Source organism: Lepus europaeus, chromosome 9 (assembly GCF_033115175.1).
Source record: "Lepus europaeus isolate LE1 chromosome 9, mLepTim1.pri, whole genome shotgun sequence".
In the NCBI taxonomy this organism is placed as follows: domain Eukaryota; kingdom Metazoa; phylum Chordata; class Mammalia; order Lagomorpha; family Leporidae; genus Lepus; species Lepus europaeus.
The window spans coordinates 11,739,603-11,762,629 of NC_084835.1; the positions used below are offsets into that span (position 1 = coordinate 11,739,603).

Below are 23,027 nucleotides of genomic sequence, written 5' to 3' on the forward strand. Positions count from 1 at the left end.
AAACTTGTTGTCTTTTTTTGAGCAAATACTATGAAGAGGGGAGACAGACTAAAGGCATGAAAAAAGAATTCAAAAGAAAGGCTCTAAGGTTACTTAACATCATAGTTAACTGTCAACAGGGAATCAGCACATGGTATGGATAAGAAAATACTGAAAGTGGTAGTTATTTAAAAAACCAGAAATATTGGAAACGAAGCATTCAATAGGTCAAACTGAAAACATAGTGCAAACCTTTAGAAACAGACTTGTGAGACTGAAGATAGACTATCTGATCTTCAAACAGGTCTTTTGAAATATTTTAGAAAAGGAACAGGGGAATAAGAAAAGAATTAGCAAGCCTGAGCCTGTGGGATACCATCAAATGACCAGATACACAATTTCCAAAATACGGAAAAATTTCCAGTTCATGCAGTTGAATTAATATCATGAAAAAGCAACTTAGAGATTCAGTATGATACCGAACAGAATTCCAGGGAATTTTTTCAGAAAACTAGCAAAAGCAATTCTGAAATTCATATAGAAAAGCAAAAGACCACAAATAGCCAAAGCGATCTTAAAAAACAAAAACAAAGCTGAAGGCGTCACAATGCCAGATTTGCAGAAACATTATACAGCTACTGTTATCAAAACGGACTGCTGTGGGCACTGAAATAGGCCTGCTGACCAATGGAACACAATACAAACCCCAGAGATTAATCCATGCTTCTCCAAAACCAGCTAATCTTTGAGAAACAAGCTAATATTATTCCCTGGAGCAAGCAGAGTTCCTTCGAAATTTCCACGTGAAGAATAACTAAGGCCCCTATCTTACACCCTATACAAAAACCTACTCACAGTGGATCTATAATTAAGTTCTGAAACCATCAAACTGCTAGAGGAAAACACAGGAGAAATGCTCAACAAGGCAAGCACTTCGTGGAAAAGACTCCGTAAGCACAAGCAATAAAATAACAAAGATACTCACAGAATTACACCAAGAAGCTTCTGCACAGCAAAGAAAAAGACAGTGGATGGGCCCCAATAGAATTAGAGAATATAGTGGCAAACTATGAATCTGATAAAGGATTAATATCCAGGATAAATAAGGAGCTGAAAAAACTAAAAAGCAACAAACAATGCCGTTAAGAAATGGGCAGGGCAAGCCTGGCCCTGCAATATAGTGGGTAAAGCCACTGCCTGCAGTGCTGGCATCCCAAATGGTGCCGGTTCTAGTCTTGGCTGCTCCTCTTCTGATCCAGCTCTCTGCTATGGCCTGGGAAAGTAGTAGAAGATGGACCATGTGCTTGGGCTCCTGCACCCTCGTGGAAGACCCGGAAGAAGCTCCTGGCTGCAGATAGGCCCAGCTCTGGCTATTGGGGTCATCTGAGGAATGAACCAACAGATAGAAGATTTCTCTCTCTCTCTGCCTCTGCCAGTCTACAATTCTGCATTTCAAATAAATAAATAAATTGAAAAAAATGGGCAAAGAATAAAGATATTTTCAAAACACAAAGTACAAAGCGCCAGCAGAAACATGAAAGAAGCTCAGAATTATGAGCCATCGATAAATGGACATTAAACTCACAATGAGGGCCACCTCACCCCAGTTAGAATGGGGGTAATCTAAAAACTGATAAAAGCAAATTCCATTGAGGATTCAGAGAACAAGGTACCGTAATACACTATTGGTGGGATGTAAACAGGTAGAATCATGAAGCAAGGCCCTATCAGGATTCCTCAGAAAGCTACAAATACATCTGCCACATGACCCAGAAAACCTGTGAATATGTCTACAGGAAATTAAATCAGCATATGAAAATTTTTTAAAAGATTTATTCATTTATTTGAAAGTCAGAGTTACACAGAGAGAGGAGAAGCAGAGAGAGAGAGAGAGAGAGAGAGAGACAGAGAGAGAGAGAGAGAGGTCTTCCATCCAATGGTTCACTCCCAAATTGTCTGCAACAGCTGCAATTGTGCCCATCTGAAGCCAGGAGCCAGGAGCTTCTTCTGAGTCTCCCACATCCGGGAAGGGGCCCAAGGACTTGGACCAGCTTCTTACTGCTTTGCAGGCCATAGCAGAAAGCAAGATCGGAAGTGGAGCAGCCGGTCTTGAACAGGTATACATGTGGGATGCCGGCATGCAGGCCAGGGTGTTAACCCGCTGCACCATCACATGAAAATTTACCTGCACTCCAATGTTTATAGCAGTTCAATCCGCAGCAGCTAACATATGGAATGAACCTAGATGTCCATCGACTGATGGATATATATGGTTGAGTATGCAATATTACTCAACCACAAAAAAAGAATGAAATCCTGACATATTTAACAAAGCAGATTCAAAAGGGATCATTATGCTAAGTGAAATAACCCAGTCCCAAAACACAAATAACATATGTCTTCTCTTATATGTGGTAGTTAAACTGTAGAGAGAATAAAAAAATCTGCTTGTGTGTCTCATTACTTGGTATAGTTACATACAGTGCTTCACTGAATCATACCATGTAGGTGAAAATATGTTCTTATTGTACAGTAAAAAAAAATGGAGAGGAGGGAACAGTGAGGACCCTTGCAATACCAGGAATTCTTTGTTCTAATCATGTGTTGGCATCAGTGCTCAGATGACAAAAAAAAAAAAAAAACCACTCATTTATCTATACATTAGTGTGTATTTCCTGGCATGTGTACTATATGTAATTAAAATTGAAAACATACATGTTAACAAGTAACTAACGCTTAAGTGACGCCCAAAATTACTGGGGAAGCCCAAGGGCTCAATTCAAATTACACACACATAGTAACTGGAGCTTGTACCAAGTTTCAAATTTCAGGAGACAAAACTGAGGTGAGTAATGGGGTATGGACACAAGGATGAAGGAGGTGCATGAGAAAGGACAATAAATTCGCACAGGGGACACTGTGAAAGTGATTGTGGTTCCAGTGTCACCTGGGATATATGCAATGATCTCTATCATACGTGTGCTTTAAAGATTTACACTTTGTCACTCACACCTCAAGAAAACTGTTAGTACAACAGACAATCAGAATACACCTGTAACTAGAAAGGACATGCACTTAGTCATCCAAAACTCACAAAAACAAAATCCAGAACCAGGTGAATTCATGGACTGATTGTATCAAAGTGTAAAGAATTTTTATCAAGGCTACACATAAAAGCCTGTTTTCCATCCTGGTAACAAAATACCTAAGGATGAATGATTTATAAAAATTCAGGATTATTTAATTCATGAGTGGAGGTTCAAGGGCCTGGCACCGGCATCAGCTCGCCTCAGGGGAAGAGCTACTGCAGGATGACATCACAGGAATGCAAAGATGACATCAGTCACGCAAAGATGGTTCTACAGGCAAAAAACAACTGAAGTCGTATCTCCCAGAATAGAAAGGATAAAACCAGACCTGAAAAGATTCAGAAGGGTTCTTGGATAAATGTAACACATTTCATATTAAGAATAATTCAACAAAATCAGAATAGAAGGGAATGCTCTCCTCTGATAAGTGACATGCATGGGGGAAAAAGGTTAACACTGACCTTGTAAAAGGCTGAAAGAATTCCCTGTAAGATCATGAATACAAACCAGACAAAAATGCTCACTCTTGCTTCTACTCCAAATTGTACTAGGATAATCATGAGAGAAAAACAAACGAAATTCACCCAAACTGGAAAGGCCAGGCCAGATATCTGAACCAGTGGGGTTGCCCAATCCTGGACTGCGGACCCACAAACTATGAGCTCAAGTAAATCCCCTGCTCTTCCAAGGAGCCCCTGGCAGGTACTGTAATTGTAGAAACGGAGAGCTGCTAACACAGCCACCCTCCAGGGCACAGGCTGCAGCAGTGGGTTGTTACAATGAGAAGAGGAAACCACTGGGACCCAGCCCACCCACGATCCCATCCCATGCACAGGACCATCCCAGACATCCTACTGATACTCCATCACGGTGGGAGATTCAGAAGCCCAACTAGATCCGGAAGTGACAGTGACCCCATCAGCAGTGTCACTGATGACTTGTGATGGGTGGTTTGTGATAGCAAGACAGATTCTTCTAGAACTGGAGAAACTGGGGTGTTGGCCTCTTCAGATCTGGGGGTTACCCTGCAGTCCTTGCCTCCTCCTCAGACCCGGGCCATCCCCATAGCTGATCCCTTCTACAGCCTACCTTAACTTTGGTCCAACACTGGGAAATCCCCAAACATTTGTGAAAGAATCAAGCTAATTCTAAATTCTTCAATCAATGAATCCCAGGGAAATCACAAAAGAATGTAAGTGAAAGAAAATGGAAACACAGATACCACAATTGGGTGATGGGGTTCAAACACTGCTAGAAGCAAATGTGTAATATTCATGGTTTTACAACAAATAGTAGTCCCAGACTGCTATCTGAGTGTCCACCTTCAGAAAAAAGAGCCAATTAAGCAAATCTAACAAGGACAAAACTCCATTTAGATTCAAAACAGAAGAAAGGCACCAATCATCAATCAGGACTAAGGAGGGGGTATCACTATAGTGATGTCACTGTAATCATCATAAAATAGTTGACAATTTTCAACAAATGTGCCATTTAATTAATTTGGAAAAAACAGTCTTTTAAACAAATGTTGCTGAGAGAGCAGGACATTCATTTAATGCACAAAATGAACTCAACATGCGTCAGAAAATTACAAATATATTAAAATATTTAGGAAAATAACAATGTAAATCTACATGACTTACGCTTAGAGCCTCTTAAAAGGAACACAAAATGAAAGTGATTGAGAAAACATAGATAATGTGTAATTCATGAAAATGAAAAACTTTGTGCTTTAAAATACATTACCAAAAAAGTAAAAAGACAACCCAAGTTATGGTTGAAGCCATTTGCAAACCATAAGTTGATGATAGACTTATTTCCCAGATGTAGAAATAGCGCTTATAAATCAAGGAAAAGATAGCAGCCAAGCTTCAAAACTTGGAGAAGAATCTCTTCTTAGTCTATACTTACTGTGTAACATAACCCATGGTCTTCCTGGCTTACAAACGTTTATTACTCACATTCCTGGATACTGGCAAGTCCAAGATCAAGGCATCATGAGACTTAGTGCCGACTCCATGTACAGCCAGCTTCTCACCATGTCTTATGGCAGAAGGGCTGAGAGAGCTCTCGAGGGTCCCTTTATAGAGCACTAATCCCACTCATGATTCTTCTACCCTAATGATGTAGTAACTTACCAAATGCCCACCTCCTATGCCCCTCATATTGTGGTTAGGGTGCTATTTCTCTAATGAATGTATACAGAGGACATCCCAGATGGCTGAAAAGGGAGATGACACCCTGATTTTTACCCACAGGAAGGTACCATCAAAGAGGCCAGCACAGGCCAGTAGCAGAGAAATTTTCAGGGGAAAACTTGCAGAATGGAATGGATCATCTATGGAGCAACAAGGACAGTATAGCAGTACACCACAGCGACTACCGTGGCCAGTGGGCAAATGCCACCTTCCCCCAGTGAGCTGAGAGGAGGCTGCAGAAGCCCACACGTCACTGAGGATTTTGGAGGAGGGAGAGCTCTGCAGTCCCTGTGGACTGGGAATCCGGCCACGAGAGCTGGCGGCAGCCCGGGCATCCACGTAGCTCCATGAAGGAAGGCCACGTAGTTTCCCCCCTTTCCTCCCACCAAAGCTCATGGCACTAGCATGGAAATGCCATTTTCCCAGAGCAAGGCCAGTGGAGGCTGCAGCAGCCCCCGTGGCCCTGCTGATTTATCTGCGGGGGAACTACATGGTCCCCACCGACATTGAGTCCAGCCGAGAAATACTGTGGCAGGGGTTGGGAGATTCACTTAGCTGTGGGAAGAGAGGTCACACTGCCTCCTTCCCCTCCCTCCACCAAAGCACCAGAATCAACCTGCTGAGTCGGAGCTACAGCCAATCTCTGTCAGCCAGAGGCTTGCTCTGGGGATGGGGGAAGTTGCAGGGGAGGGGATGAATGCCATGCACCCCGCGTTTATGGGAGTCCTGCCTCTGTGACTGCGGGGAATTCTGTGACTGCGCAAGTTCTCAGCAACAAAACTGGGAAGGGCACGTCGTATGGCTGTTTATGGGCACTTGCCAGGTCTGGGTCCAGAAGCTCCAGACTCTGAGTGCTAGGGAGGGACCTCACAGAGGGCTCATCGCTCGCACTACAGAGCACATGAATGCTGTCAGGTTGAACACCTGAGTGGGTGCAGTGCACAGGCACTAGGAGCTCAGTCTTGGCAGTGAATCTGTTTGTTCACCATGGCACAGAAGAGAGCTGTGAAAAAGCCAGTGAGCATGGTCAACCCTCTGCCACGTCGCAACAGGCAGTGGAGAGCTACCGTGCCCAAGGTGGTTGTCACTCTGGACTTGCTCCTCCCATAAATGCAGGCCAGAGGTCCCTGGAGTAGCACAACACACACATCTCAATTACAGCTGTAATGCACAGGCATTCCCCCATATCCTAGAGGTGCACTTCCAAGAACAAAACCTTCAGAGCAGACACCAACAAGTGATTCCCTAGATGTGTAAAAGTAAATGCAGAAATACAACACAAGTTGACCCAGGCCGACAGTATGACTCTCCGAAAGTACACAATGTTAAATCGGTACTAGACTGTGAAGAGGACGAGATTGAGTAAATGGCTGTCAAGGAATTCAAAACAATGAGTCTTAAGGTTGCACAAAAACATAAACACTCTGTTACAGGGAAGAAGGAAGTGTGTACATGACACGGATGGGGCAATCTGTAGGGCACTAGCGATAGTAAAGGAAAATCAAAAGGAAATATTATAAACGAGGAATTCAATATGTCAGATCAAAACAAAGTGCAATGCCTTAACACATTCAGGCGGAACAAACAATTTCCTAGCCAGAAGACAAAGTCGTTGAAACAGTATGACAAAAATAGAAAAGAATTTCAATGGAAAACAGCATTTGGGATCTATGTAAACCAAACAACAATATTTACGTGTCTTAGGAATTCCTGATGAAAAAGATATACAGAATGGCTTAGAAAAATTATTCAGTGAGATAATACCAGATACATATTCAGATAATTCCCCCAATTTGAAGAAAGTTATCAACTTCCAGAACAGAATATACCCGAAATATCAACAGGCATGACCAGGAGAGATCTTCATCACAACATATTATACCCAAAATTACAAAAGTAAAACAAAAAAAAATCAGATACTGTGCCAGAGAGAAATGGCAGGACGCCAATACCTCATTTCCATTTGACAGATTTTTCATCAGAAACCCGAGCTACAAACGAAGAATGAAAAAAATATAGTCCAAGGCCCTACGGAAAAAAACTGTCAATCCTGTGTTGCATATACATCACCCTCTTTTAAAAGGAAAGGTGAAAAAAAAACTTATGAAACATATGAAATCTGAAATCACCACTTGAAAGGCCTGATCAATGACATGGAAGGTTGTACTACACAGAGAAGGAGAAACAGGCAAACACATCATTAAGGAACGTGAAGACAGAACACATCCTAGTTAAAAAGCAAAGATCCAAAACGAACAACAGGAACCTTTATGGGAAAATGGCAGGACCAAGACATTATGTGGGCCTCTGCACCCACGTGGGAACCTGGAAGAAGCTCTGGGTATTCGAAGTTCAGCCTCCCATAGCCCCAGCCATTGTGGCCACTGGGCAGTGAACCCACAAATGGAACAAATCTCCATTTCTTTCTCTCTCTCCCCCCCCTTCCTCCTGTAACTCTGCCTTTCAAATAAACAACAAATCTTTTAAAATAACTAAGAATCTATTTGCATGTAAAGGAATGCTATCCAGCAATATAAAGCTAAAGTGTTACCACAACAACATGGATGGACCTAGAGGTTACTATGTTAAAGGAAATGAGCCAGCACAAAAAGATAATTTCCGTATGACTTTACCTCTATCTGTAATCCAGAAATAATATATCTAAACACAACTGAAATATAACGGTGGCAACAAGAGGCTGGGGAGAAAGGGACGAGGGGGAAGAGATGATGAACGGGTACTGATCACTGTTACCCAGGACTAAGCCCATGTGCTGTTGTGCACAGCAGACTGACAACAGACAACAATATACTATGTGCTTTTATATAGATAGGTGGTTTTCACCATAAAGAAATTTTTAGTGAAAAAGGAAAGCATACCCTAACTTCAACAACATACACATTACCGAACTATTAAAATATCACTTGCTACCCCATAAATACATAGCATTTTTAAAAAATGGGACAGGTGTTTGGTAAAGATGTCAGTTGGGATTTGTCACACACATCTCAATAACAATTGTAATCCACAGGCATGCCACCAAATCATAGAGGCCCCATGTCAGAACTTCAGGGTTTGTGTTCTCATTCAGTTTGCAATTCTAGCTTCCTGCTGAGAGGCAGTGGGTGGCAGCTCCCACAATTCCATCCCCTGCTACCCTTGCAGGAGACATGGATTGAGTTCCAGGTTCTAATTGCTGCACCACTGAGCCTCAGCTGTCACAAGCATTTGGGGAATGATCCATGAGATGGGAGATCTTTATTGGTACCCCTGCCTTTCAAATAAATAAAACACACATTTTAAAAAAAATCATCCAACTAGGCGGGCACCGCAGCTCATAGGCTAATCCTCTGCCTTGCTGTGCTGGCACACCGGGTTCTAGTCCAGGTTGGGGAGCCAGAATCTGTCCCGGATGCCCCCCTTACAGGCCAGTTCTCTGCTGTGGCCAGAGTGCAGTGGAGGATGGCCCAAGTGCTTGGGCCCTGCACCCTATGGGAGACCAGGATAAGCACCTGGCTCCTGCCTTCAGATCAGCATGATGCGCCGGGAACAGCAAGGCGGCCATTGGAGGGTGAACCAACTCAAAGGAAGACCTTTCTCTCTTTCTCTCTCTCTCACTGTCCACTCTGCCTGTCAAAAAAATAAAAATAAATAAATAAATAAATAATCATCCAACTGCCCAAAAACCATGAGAAGTCGAGCAGGTGCATTTCCAGTGTCCTCTCAGGTGCCCGGTTCTGGAGCATATTTTAAGCCCACAGGTGCCCTGGTGGTCTCACATCTGCTTGCCTCATGAAAGTCTTACAATGAGGAATGTTACCAGCCATGTATGTCATACAGATAAAGGTGTAAATACACTTAAAAATAAAAGCATACAGTGACAGAGGAAAAAAGCCTGTTCAAACTTTGGAAAATAAGCAAGATTAGGTTTCTCATAATTGTTGCTGCAGGTAGATGCTTGAGTAACAGCCAGCTGAGCCAGCTGCTGAGACAGGGACATGAGCACAGGGAGCACCAGACTTCATGCTTGGCACAGGGGTCCCCGCCCTACATGCGTTCCAGGGCTACTGAGTCTGTTGGATCAGCAGCCACAGATCCAGTGAGCCACGGCCCTGATCAGGGAAAGTCAGGGCAGAACTGGGTGGTGGGTCACACTTAGCACAGCTGGAGTGAACCCAGGCTACTGATGGACACACGTTGCCCATAGCATTTGTACTAAACCCACGGTCTCACTGCTCTGCTTGATGGACAAACTGGATGAGCAACAGTGTTTCCTAGGCATCTTACTTTTTTTTCTTTCTTTTTTTTTTTTGACAGGAAAAGTGGACAGTGAGAGAGAGAGACAGAGAGAAAGGTCTTCCTTTGAGTTGGTTCACCCTCCAATGGCCCCGCCGCACCACCGGCTGATCCGATGGCAGGAGCCAGGTGCTTATCCTGGTCTCCCATAGGGTGCAGGGCCCAAGCACTTGGGCCATCCTCCACTGCACTCCCTGGCCACAGCAGAAAGCTGGCCTGGAAGAGGGGCAACCGGGACAGGATCGGTGCCCCGACCGGGACTAGAACCCGGTGTGCCAGCGCCGCAAGGCGGAGGATTAACCTAGTGAGCCACGGTGCCGGCCGGCATTTTACTTTTATGTCATTGAACTGGTGGACAGAAACTTTTCTACTCTAAGTGGTTCTCTTCCAAGTGAGTTTAATAAAATGAAGCAATACTGAAGTGCTCCAAACTGTCTGACACCTCTATGTTGGGAGGACAGGCAGATCTGAAGCCTGGGGCTCCTCCAATGCCAAGAGATCCCGGCTCCCCCCACACTGCTCCAACATCACTCAGCCCTCATTTTCCTTGTCCTGGGAGCTGAGGGCATGGATGTCTCAGTGCATCAGCCACAGAGTGCACAGGTCCCGGCCTTGTGCAGAGCTGTGAGCTCCATCTCCTGAAGGGTCTGGACCATCACCGGGCAGGGGCTGTGTTTGTATCACACGTGGGGACACAACAAGGGTCACTGGAGAATGAAAATGATGAAATGGGTTACAAGTGGAGTTGGCTGCCTTCACCCATAGATATGAGAGAGGTTTTTATTCCCATTTAGTCTGAGAGAGAGCTTGAAAATTCAAACTAAGATCAGACATCATGGAATATACAACTAGTGCCACTTGCATATGAAGTTCAGTGTGTGTGACTGGATGCCAGGACCTGGCTGCCCCTCGTGCTGTAAGGAGAGGACCCTCAGCCCCAGAGAATTCAGGGAGGCCACCAGGGGTCTCTGAGTCCATGGCAGGGGCAATGCACAGTGTGGAACTGGTCAGGACTAAGGTGCTCTCAGAACAAACTAGGAGAACTTGGTGTTGTCGACAGGGCTGGGCCTGTTCTGACCTCACACAAGTGTCAGGGAACTCACAGCAAAGTTTGGAGCTCAGCTCTCCCCAGATTGCTATGCAGGAGGGAATAGAGGAACTTGCAGAGACAGGTGACAGGTTCCACTGGGGACTCTGTGTTCTGTGCTCCCCAGCGGGATCTGTCCCCTTTCCCCAGACACCACAATGACAATCCACAGAGAGATGAGCTCAGGACGACCTTCCTTAAAAGCCTGCAGGTTCCTCTCAGGTGCATGGATCCTCCCAGCTGTCATCCTGGGTAAGTGGCTCTTTATTCCACAGATGGGCAGTCAGGGCAGGTGGGTCTCTAGGCAGGGTGTGATGGGGGACAAATTGTGACTACAGGGAGGTTTGTGGCAGCCTCAGAATAGACGGGGCTGCAACAGTCCTCCACAGCTCAGGAGAGTTCTCTGTGCAACACGATGGGGAAATCTCAGGATATGTGCAGTGTGCACTCAGCACAGTGTGGAAGCAGCTAGGTGAGTGGACTGTGTCTTCAGCCGCTCCTCCTCATCCTCACGGAGACACTATCAGCAGGTGGCCCTGGATGCATCCAAAATTGTCCTTTTACTTTACTGTAATTCTGAGAAAAGAGGAAAAGCTTTTCAGCTCCTTTTCCTCTAAAGCCAAAATAAAACTTTTCCAAAGATTTTGGAGAATGATTCACCTGAAATGATTCCCTCATATGACCCCAACTCTGCAGCACTGCCTTTCTTAGAAAAACTCCTGAGAAACACTGAACGGACGCAGCCCTGAGTCAGAATTACCAATGCTGAGAGAAGCTGGCAAGTCAGTTTTATACTATGATGGACTCGTCCCTGTGAGGTTCAATTGTATTTTAAGATATGAAACAAAGCAAAGCCTGCCAAAGGCAGCTTCAAAGAGTTCAGATAATATTTGAATAAAAAGACAAGTGTATTTTTATTTTTCTATTTTTTATTTGACAGAGTTAGAGAGTAAGAGAGAGACAGAGAGACAGAGACAGAGAGAGAAAGGTCTTCCTTCCATTAGTTCACTCCCAAAATGGTTGCTACAGATAGCGTTGTGCCGATCCAAAGCTAGGAGCCAGGTGCTTCCTCCTGGTCTCCCATGTGGATGCAGTGGCCCAAGTACTTGGGCCATCCTCCACTTCCCTCCCGGGCCACAGCAGAGAGCTGGACTGGAAGAGGTGCAACCAGGACTAGAACCCGCTGCCCATATGGGATGCCAGCACTGCAGGCAGAAGATTAACCAAGTCAGCCATGGCGCCGGCCCCAGCATTACAATGAACAGTTTAAAACGTTTCCATAGACAAGGAATTCAATGTTTCAAGAAAATCATGTTTCAATTGTTTTTTGATGTTCATATATTTCAATTAACAGAAATCCTCTAATGCTTCAAATAACCAAAAAGAAATTTACAATTTTAATTTCATTGCAATCTTTTAAAGTGTCACATTAAAATATTAATCTAATAAAGGTCATAAATTAAAACACTGTCAGATTTGGGGTATCCGGTGTAACAGATACACAGTACACAGGGGAGTTTCATATAAACACAGGACAGAAAGGGATGGCTGTTCTGTTTGCTTGATGGCAGCACAGGACCCTTAACACGCAGAGAGAGGAGAATAGCGAGACACATATTTTCCTGTTTTTCCCTGAGCATATCATAGGACTAAAGCTTATCTTGCTACAAGTATGGAGAAGCTCATGTCATTTATTTGATCATTTCTTTGAGGAAAAAATGGTTAAATATTCTACATGCTGCTATGCAGTTTCCATCGTAGAAAACTGCACATTTTCCAAGGTTTAGACCAAATTCTCACATGCTCTGGAATTCTTAGATGCTAAACACCAATTTTGCTTAAACCCTTCCGCTGCTCCTTAGCAACACAGATGGTAGATTACAACACTGTAATTTGCTGTGGATGCAATTCAGCCTGACACTCTGATTTTCAGATGATACAGATGTTAATGTTACTGGGGTTTTTAAATGCTATGATATGCCTCAAACTTCTATGATTGGAAGCAAAGTGTATGGGAACATCCATAGCAGCACATAACCAAGTTTTTCAGCATACACTCAACACTTGGATCCCAGGCTCTCCCTGGCATGTGGAAGACAGGAAGGCTCAGGCCCCATGCAGAACCTTTTAGAACCACCTTCTTGAACCACCTTCCTGTTGCAGGCAGAGGAAGTGCAACATCAGTATCTCCGTAGAAAGCAATCATACGTCTGCTTAGACTATGAACATAGTCACTGCACTTTCCACAAGCCAGGAACACAGAGAAGGAAAGGTGAAACAGAGGGCGTTCAGCACCTGCTACTGTGATGCTCACGGCCCCCTGCTCCTCTAGGCAGGGACAGAGCTGGAAAGTTAGGAGAGGACGGCACTCTCTCAAGGCGAGCTCATGAGGAAAACCTCACAGGGACAGCAATGGCTGCAGTTTCCACAGAGACCACTGTTCCCCAGGCACTGTGCTTGTTCACACGTTTAGCTAACATCCTGCACACACAGCATCTCTAGTAAGTGACACGCTCACTGTAGTTACTGATGAGATGACTTGGCCTCATGTGTTCAGTGACAGTTGAAGGACACACATTTAGCAAAACTCAGATCAGACATTTAAATTCGGAATCTATACTAACCAACCTTTGCTCTCTCATGTATTAAGAGTGTTTATCTGGAAATAAACAAAAATAAATATCATAGCAGTGAGATAAAACTAAGTGCACACATGGATATACCATTGATTATTATTACATGGGCAGTCGGATTTCTGCTTTCCTAAAGTGCTGATTAGAAATCACCAAAAATTCTAGTACTCTTATTATGTAATCAGAATTTTATCAGGATTTCAAGATTCAAGGGGAAACTCATTGCCCTCAACAGTCAAAAAGTAAAAAGAGGGTAGCACTCTGCAAGCACCTTTCACATAATGGCAATTTTACTGTCAGGTCCTGCGGGAGCTGAGCAGTGGGATGCAGTATCCAACCACAACTGGCAGGTGTGCAGCTGGAACAGAGCGGCTACCTGGAGAGGGTGAGAGGGGCTGCAGTAACCCAGGGTAACAGCGTGCACTGGGATTGATCCACATGGATCCACAAGGGGGTACTGTGGTTGAGAATCATAAAGGTATTCATATTCGCGATAACTTTTCTTACTTTTTCCTCCTTCACTAAATGCCTTTTTTCTCTTCCCAAAAAAAGATGAGTAAAAACAATATAGCTTTTCATTTTATTGCCATAAGAAATGCCTTTTTCTCAGAAGTCAGCATTGGGATCACAGCCAACGCCTTCCTTCTTCTCTTCCACGTCCTCTGGTTCTTTCTCAAGCACAGGCCCAGGCCCACAGACCTGACCATTGGACACCTGGCCCTCATCCACCTGCTGATGCTGATAGTTGGGAGGGTCGCAGCCATAGACATTTTTGAGTTTCAGGAGTTATGGGACGACATCACGTGTAAAGCTGTCATCTGCTTCCACCAGGTGATGCGGGGCCTCTCCCTGGGCACCACCTGCCTGCTGAGCGTCCTCCAGGCCATCACCCTCAGCCCCAGGAGCTCCTGGTTGGCAAAGTTCAAGCGCACAGCCTCACAGCACAACATATGTGGGTTTCTCTTCCTTTGGGTCTTCAATTTGTCCATCAGCGCTCGTTTCTTAATCTCCACTATTGCCACCAGAAATCGTACGTCTAACAGTCTTATGTTTGTCACCAAGTCTTGCTCTCTTAGGCCCCTGAGCTACTTACCCTGGTATATTTTTTTTGTAACTGCTATCTTCAGGGATGTCTCCCTTATTGGGCTCATGGCCGTCTCAAGTGGGTACATGGTGACTCTCCTGTGCAGGCACAAGAGGCAGGCCCAGCACCTTCACAGCACCAACCTCTCTCCAACAGCCTCCCCAGAGTACAGGGCCACCCGCACCATCCTGCTACTCATGAGCATCTTTGTGCTCCTGTACTTGTTGGACTGCGTCGTGTTCTCATTCTCAGGGATGTGGTGGAAAAATGACCCGGTTCACCTCTGTCTCCAGATGTTGGTGGGCAACGGCTATGCCACCATTGGACCTCTGGTGCTCATCAGTACTGAAAATCGAATGATCAAGCTTTTCAAATCCATGTGGGAGAAGGAAAGTAAGTGTTTACTTGTTCAGGAATAAATGACATGTCTCTTCGCGAGCAAATACAGTGACTTCAAAGTGTTTAATGATCTCCTATAGAATGTGTTCTCTGGGTTCACGGAAACGTATGAAAATAAGGAGATTCAAAATGGTGGAACAGAGGGAAGCCACGTTAGCCTTATCCACAGAAAAGTTCCAGAAAAAACAGGACAGCATTCTCAGGGGACTGACTGGGGACGTTTGCAGTGCAGAATGGACAGAACAAACAGAGAATCCATGGAGCAGTGAGGAGAGTGGCAAACACATGGCTGCCAGCCACTCCTGCCTATCTGCCAGTGGTGCATGGTGAGGCTTGCTATCTTCACAGGGCAGGGTGAGGGGAGGCTTCCCTGGTCCCCGCATTGGCAGCTTTGGGAAACATGTGGAAGTTCCACACTGGATGCAGGTCTGGCCTGGGGAGCCCATTTTAGTCCGGGTCACTACTTAGCCCTATGAAAGGAGGCCATGTGGACCTTCTCCCCTATCCCAGCAAACTGACACAAACTATTTGCTTAGGTAGAGCTATAGCTGAGCTCAGTCCACATTCGGGAAATAGCAGGCAGTTCCACCACTGCTGGAGGCCACCAGGCTGGGGACAGGGAACCTTCATGGCGGAGACTGGAACCCTACACCCTGTGACTGTGGGGTTCTGGGTATAGGCCACGGAGCTGAGAGTTACAGCTTGGTTCCTGTGCACCTGACTAGTCTGTGTATGGAAAAAATGTGATGTACACGAGCAACATTGACAAACTGAGATCTGATTATTGTTACAGCTGTGGTCTACATCCTTGAGGAACAGTGGTTTGAGTACTTACTACTTCCTTGGTTCTGTAAGTAGCAGAGGGATAAGCTGGTGATCAGAAAATAAACTGAAAGTGTATCACTGTAAAAATTCAAAGAAAATAAGAAAGGAAGGAGAAGGGAGGAGGGTAGAGTGGGAAGCAGCAGTATGCGCAGATATCTGTATAACTGGAATCTGTTTACCTCAAATAATTAATAATTTAAAGAAATAATGAAAAGGACACAGATATTAAATAATGACCAAAGTGAAGTATCCAATAATTCAAATAGCAATACAGTGGAAAGTTTTTTTTTACTTATTTATTTTAAAAAAAATTTTTTTGACAGGCAGAGTGGACAGTGAGAGAGAGACAGAGAGAAAGGTCTTCCTTTTTATGCCATTGGTTCACCCTCCGATGGCCGCTGCGGTAGCTGCTGCAGCCGGCGTACCGCGCTGATCCGATGACAGGAGCCAGGTGCTTATCCTGGTCTCCCATGGGGTGCAGGGCCCAAGCACTTTGGCCATCCTCCACTGCACTCCCGAGCCACAGCAGAGAGCTGGCCTGGAAGAGGGGCATCCGGGACAGGATCGGTGCCCCGACCGGGACTAGAACCCGGTGTGCCGGCGCCGCAAGGCGGAGGATTAGCCTAGTAAGCCGCGGCGCCAGCCAGTGGAAAGTCCTAACAACTGACCTGTGGCAACAGAATAAAGAATACTGGATCTAGATCAGTATTCTGGAATATCAGAGAAAAATAAACAAGAAGGAACTATCAGGACTGAGAACAGTGTTTGGCATCTCTGAGACACCATCAAACAATCAAATATGCATGTCTTAGCAGTTTCCAAAAATGGAACAAGAAAATACAATTCTACAATTCATACGGAAACACCAAAGCCCCCAAACAGCTGAAAAAACCCTAAGCAACAAGAACAGCTAGAGGCATCACAGCAGCAGATTTCAAGACCTAGTACAGGGCCATTAGAGTCAAAATAGTCTGGTACTGGTGAAAAAAGAGACATGTAGACAAATAGAACAGAATAGATACCTCCACTAATTGTTGAACTGAATGACCTAAAACCATTCCTTGGAGGCCGGCACTGTGGTCTAACGAGTAAAGCTGCCACCTGCAGTGCCGGCATAGCATCTATGCGCCCCCTATGTGTGCCAGTTCAAGTCCTGGCTGCTCCACTTCCAAACCAGCTCTCCACAATGGCCTGGGAAAACAGAAGATGGCCCAAGTGCTTGGGCACCTCTACCCATGTGGGAGACCAGGAAGAAGCTCCTGGCTTTGGATGGCCCAGCTCTGCTCATTTTGGCCATCTGGGGAGTGAACCAACAGATGGAAGGCCTCTCTGTCTATCTCAGCCAATCTGTAACTCTGCCTTTCAAATAAACATATAAATCTTTGAAAAAAAAAACAGAGGAAAAAAATAAAATACATTCCCTGGAGAAAGGACAGTGCTCTAAACAAACAGTGTGAACAGTGTTCACAGGAAACAGGAAACAGTGTTCACAGTGAACAGGAAAATTGGGTTTCTGCATACAGAAGTTCATTTTTGTTAAACATTTTATCTATTTGAGAGGCAGAATTATAGACAGAGGGAGAGACAGAGAGAAAGGTCTTCCTCCCACTGGTTCTCTCCCCACATGGCTGCAATGGGCAGAGCTGCACTGATAAGGAAGCCAGGAGCTTCCTCCATGTCTCCTACATGAGTGCAGGGGCCCAAGCACTGGGCCATCTTCCACTGTTTTCCCAGGCCATAGCAGAGAGTCAGATAAGGAGTAGCGGTATGAGATCCAGTGCCCATATGGGATGCCGGCACCGATGGCAGATGATTAACTTACTGCACTACAGTGCCGGGCCCCCACAAAGAAGTTTAAAACAAGACTCCTACCTCACATCCTACACGAAAATCAACTCACAATTGATCAAGGTTCAAATCTAAGACTTGAAACCCTGAAAATGCTGGAGGAAAACATAGGGGAAACTCTACAAGACATGGCCATAGGCCGAGATTTGTTTAATAAAATCCCAGCTAGCCCAAGCACTGAAGACACAAAGAGACAAACAGGATTACCTAAGCGAAGAAGCTTCCACACAGCAGAGGAAGCAATTGACAAAGGGGCAATAGACAGAATAGAGAAAACATTTGCTGGATGAACAGCCAGAATACATAAGAAGCGAAGGAAAATCGACATAAACCAGACAATCTAGTTAAGAAAGGGGGCAGGATCAAAGGATATTTATAGGCATTTTTCTCACAAGATGAAATGCAAATGAGAAACAGATATGAGAAATGCTCAGGATCAGGAGCCATGAAGGAAATGAAAATTAAATCACTCCAGTTAGAATGACTACCACCTAAAAAAAATACAAATGCTGGCAAGAATGGGGAGGAATAGGTACCCTGATACTCTGTAGGTTACAAACTGGTGCAATCTTTATGGCAGGCACCATGAAGATTACTCAAAAACTAAACGTACATCTGCCATATGACCCAGCAGTCCCACTCCTGGGACTATATTTAAAAAAACAAGTCAGAATATGAAAAAGTGATTGCCAGTCCCATGTTTATAGCAGCTCAGTTCACAATAGCCATGATACGAAATCAGCCTAGATATCTGCCAACTAATGACTGGATAAAGAAAATGTGATACACATACACACACACACACACGATGGAACATTACTTAGCTAGGAAAATGAATGGAAGACTAACATTTGCAACAAAATGTATTCTACTGGACATAGTGATGCTTAGAGAAATAAGTCAGACCCCAAAAGACAAATATCACATGCATTCTATTATTTCTGACACTTAATATGCATAGGGCCCATAAACAGTGTGGATATCATATCACTTGGTATATAGTTATAAATAGTGCTTTACTGAATCATACCATATACATTACAATATACTCTTATTCCACGTGTTTAAAAGAAATGGATGGAAAGGGTGAATAGTAGGACTCTTGGTATAATAATAAAGTTTTGCTCTTTTTTGTACTTTTTAAACTTTTATTTAATAAATTTAAATACCAAAGTACAACTTTTGCATTATAGTGTCTTTTCCCCCCATAATGTCCTGTCCACCCACAACCATCCCATCTCCCACTCCCTCTCCCATTCCATTCACATCAAGATTCATTTTGAATTACCTTTATACACAGAAGAAGATCAATTTAGTGTATACTAAGTAAAGATTTCAATAGTTTGCACCCACACAGAAACACAAAGTAAAAAGTACTATTTGAGTACTAGTTATGCCATTAATTCACATAGTACAACACATTAAGGACAGAGATCCTACATGGGGAGTAAGTGCATAGTGGCTCCTGTTGTTGATTTAACAATTGACACTCTTATTTATGATGTCAGTAATCACCCGAGGCTCTTGTCATGAGCTGCCAAGGCTATGGAAGCCTCTTGAGTTCACCAACTCTGATAGATAGAGGGAGAGATAGACAAAGTGGGAGAGGGAGAGAGAGAGGGAGAGAGGGGAGGGAGAGAGGGAGGGAGAGGGAGGGAGAGGGAGGGAGAGATAGATGGAGGGGAGAGAGGGGTACAGTAGGAGAAGGAAAGCGAGAGGGAGGAGGGGGGGAGGGAGTGAGAGGGGGGAGAGAGGGAGATAGAGAGGGGAGGGAGAGAGGGGGACAGCGGGAGAGGGAGAGCAAGAGGGAGGGAGGGAGTGAAATAGAGAGGGAGAGAGGAAGAGAGAGGGAGGGAGAGAGGGAGACAGAGAGAAGGAGGGAGAGAGAGGTGGAGAGAGAGAGGGAGACAGAGGGAGAGAAGAAGAGAGAGAGGGAGAGAGGAATAGAGAGAGGGAGAAAGGGAGGGAGCGAGGGAGAGAGAGAGGTAGTGAGAGTGGGAGAGAGGGAAGGAGAGAGAGGGAGAGAGAGAGGGAGACAGGGAGAGAGGGAGGGAGACGGGGGAGAGATGGGGGAGAGAGGGGGAGAGACAGAGAGAGAGAGAGAGGGAGAGAGGAAGTGAGAGAGTGAGAGAGAGATGGAGAGAGGGGGGAAGGAAAGAGGGAGAGATGAAGGGAGAGGCAGAGAGAGACAGAGAGGGAGAGGGACATAGAGAGAGAGAGAGGGAGAGAGAGATAGGAGAGAGAGAGGGATAGAGAGGGAGAGAGGGGGCAAGGGAGAAAGAGAGAAAGGGAGGGAGAGAGGGAGCGAGGGAGTGAGAGGGAGAGACAGAGGGAGACAGAGGGATAGAGAGGGAGACAGGGAGAGAGAGGGAAAGAGAGAGGGAGACAGAGAGGGAAAGAGAGAGAGGGAGATGGAGAGAAAGAGAGGTCTTTCACGCACTGGTTCATTTCCCAATTGGTTACAACAGTTGGAGCTGAGCTGATCCAGAGCCACATGCTTCTTCCAGGTCTCCCATAGGGCTGCAGGAGCTCAAGTACTGGAGCTATCTTCCACTGGTTTCCCAGGCCATTAGCAGGGCGTTGGGAATAGCCAGGATTCAAACCAGCACCCATATGGGACGCTGGCAATGCAGGTAGTGGCTTAACCTACCACACCACAGCAGCGTCCCCTAGCGTGTTGTTCTTAAGTTGGTGCTGATGCAAGTGTGATCACACACACACACACACACAAATTCATTTATATGTTCCTCTATGCATTTCTTGTGATGTAGATTGTATTTCAATAAAATATATATGTCAAGTTTATTTTTGTTAAGCCTGTTTACTTTGGTACATGTTGACAAGCAAACAACAGATCACTTAACCTACCACAACAATTGGGCAAACCAAAGGGTCCAATTTAAATCACATACATAATAACTGGAACTTGTACAGAGTTGCAAACTTCAGGACACAAAACACAGTGATTGGGATGCACATAGGGACTAAGGAGATGTAGGGTAAAGGATAGTACAGGGCCACAGGGAAAACTGTAGAGGTGACCGTGGTTATCGTCACCTGGGCCATAAATGCTGATCCTTATCATTCTTATGCTTTAAGTATGTACACTCTGTCTCTCACACCCCAAGAAAACTGCGAGTAGAACAGAAGGTCCGACTAGACGTATAACCAGTGAAAAGATGTACGAGTCATCCAGAATACACAACAAGAAAATCCAGAACCACAAGATTTCATGCATCAATTCTACCAAACGTTAAGAAAGGTATTTACACCAATTGTATGCATATTGGTCCGTTTTCCATCACTCAAACAAAATACCTAAGGCTGGAAGATTTATATAAAGAAAACATGAATATTTAGCTCACGGGTTTGCAGGTTCAAGGGCACGGCACCAAAAGCAGCTCAGCATGGGTGAGGGCCTAGTGGTCAATGGCACCCAGGGGGGTTAGGGTTAGGGTTAACGGATGCAATCTTTACTTAATATGTACTAAATCGATCTTCTGTATATAAAGGTAACTGTAAATGAATCTTGATGTGAATGGACTGGGTGAGCGACCAGGAGATGAGAGGGGTGTGAGTGGGAGGGAAATTATGGGGGGGAAGACATTGTAATCCATAAACTGTACTTTGGAAATTTATATTTGCTAAATAAAAAATAAATAAAATAAAAGACAGACTGGCTGAATGGTTCAAAAAACAAAAGCCATCCATTTGCAGCCCACAAGAAACACATCTCACCAAAAAAGACGCAGGCAGACTGAACGTGAAAGGGTGGAAAAAGACATTCATGCCAATAGAAAACAAAAAAGAGCTGCGGCAGCCATCCTCATATCAGACAAAATGGACTTTAGCGCAAAAACTGTTAAAAGAGATAAAGAAGGGCACTATGTAATGATTAATGGATCAATTCAACAGTGAAATTTAACTATCATAAACGTCTATGCACCTAATGACAGGGCACCTGGCTACTTAAAATAAATGTTAAGAGATTTAAAGGGAGACTTATACACCAATACAATACTAATGGGGGACGTAAATACTCCATGTTCAACAATGGACAGATCAACCTGACAGAAATCAACAAACAAGAAATGCTGGTGAGATGTGGGGGAAAAGGTACCCTAAACCACTGTTGATGGGAATGTGAACTGGTAAAGCCATCATGGAAGACAGCATGGAGGTAACTCAAAAATCTGAAGACAGACCTACCATATGACCCAGCCATCCCACCCTTGGGAATTTACCCAAGGGAAATGAAATCACTAAGCCAAAGAGCTATCTGCACCTCCATGTACATCGCAGCTCAATTCACAATAACTAACACTTGGAATCAACCTAAATGCCCATCAACTGAAGAATGGGCAACAAAATTATAGGATATGTAAGCATATTAAACCCACAGTTTTACTGGTCTGTTTGGCAGTCAAGCTGGGTATGTATGTGTTTTCCTGGGAATTTTAATTTCTTCTCATTGAAATGCTTCAAAGACAGAACCTTTTCTCCTCTAGGTGGTTTGCTTCCCAAATAATTTTATAAAATGAACAGAGAATTGCTCCAGATCAAATTGTGTGAAATCTCTGCTTCAGGAGAACAATTAGAGGAGCCTGGGTTCCTCCAAAGCCAGGAGATCCCGGCTCCCCCCACACTGCCCCATCATCACTCAGCCTCATTTTTCTTGCCCTGAGGCCGAGGGCATGGATTTCTCAGTGCATCAGCCGCAGAGGGCACAGGTTCCTGTCGTGCGCAGAGGTGTGAGCTCCATCTCCTGAAGGGTCTGGACCATCACCAGGTTGGGGCTAAGGATTTGTATCAAACACAGGGACACTGCAGGGATCACTCAAGAGTGAAAATAATGAAATGGGCCCTAAAGGCCACGGCCATCAGAGATTTTTATTTCTTGGTTAACCTGAAAGAGTTTGAAACTTGAAACTAAGTTCGGACATCGTGGGATATACAACCAATGCTACTTGCATACCAGGAGCTGTCTATCTCTGCATGGATGTCGGGACCACCAACCCTCACGCTGCAGCAAGAAGACCCTCAGACTCTGGGAATCATGGTCTCTCGGCATAGAGCAGAGGCACTGCACACTGTGGAGTGGGTTTGCAATCAGGTCTTCTCAGGATGAAAATGGGTGGATGTGGTGTTGTCTATAGGGCGGGGCCCTTTGGACCTCACAAAAGTGTCAGGGAACTCAGAGGAAAGTTTTGAGCACAGCTCTCCCAAGATTGCTATTATCCAGCAGTTAATAAAGGAAAACAGGACAGGTGACGTGTTCCACTGGGGACTCCATGTTCAGCTTCGTGCTGTCACCAGAATGATGATCCTCAGAGAGATGAGCACACGGAGTCTTTTCCTTAAAACCCTGCAGGTTCCTCTCAGGTGTATGGAGTCCCCCAACCGTCCTCCTGGGTAAGTGCCTCTTTATCACAGAGATGGGCAATCAGGGCAGGGGGGTTGCTAGGCAGGAACAAATGAAGACTACACGGAGGTTTGTGGCAGCCTCAGAAGAGACGTGGGCTCTAACAGTCCTCCAGAGCTCAGGAGTGTTCGCTGTGTAACACAACAAGGAGATGGTCTTCTCAGGAC

General features: G+C 44.8%; 1 protein-coding gene across 1 annotated transcript; it reads left to right on the forward strand.

The window, feature by feature from the left end:
* Positions 1-13,834: 13,834 nt before the first annotated feature.
* Positions 13,835-14,785, forward strand: LOC133766199 (vomeronasal type-1 receptor 90-like). Its single transcript, XM_062199917.1, has one exon. It carries the CDS (start codon positions 13,835-13,837, stop codon positions 14,783-14,785), a length of 951 nt encoding a protein of 316 aa, XP_062055901.1.
* Positions 14,786-23,027: the final 8,242 nt, after the last annotated feature.

Excerpts from the sequence above, each read along its gene's own strand:
- LOC133766199 (XM_062199917.1), top strand. The coding sequence starts at position 13,835 with ATGAGTAAAAACAATATAGCTTTTCATTTTATTGCCATAAGAAATGCC.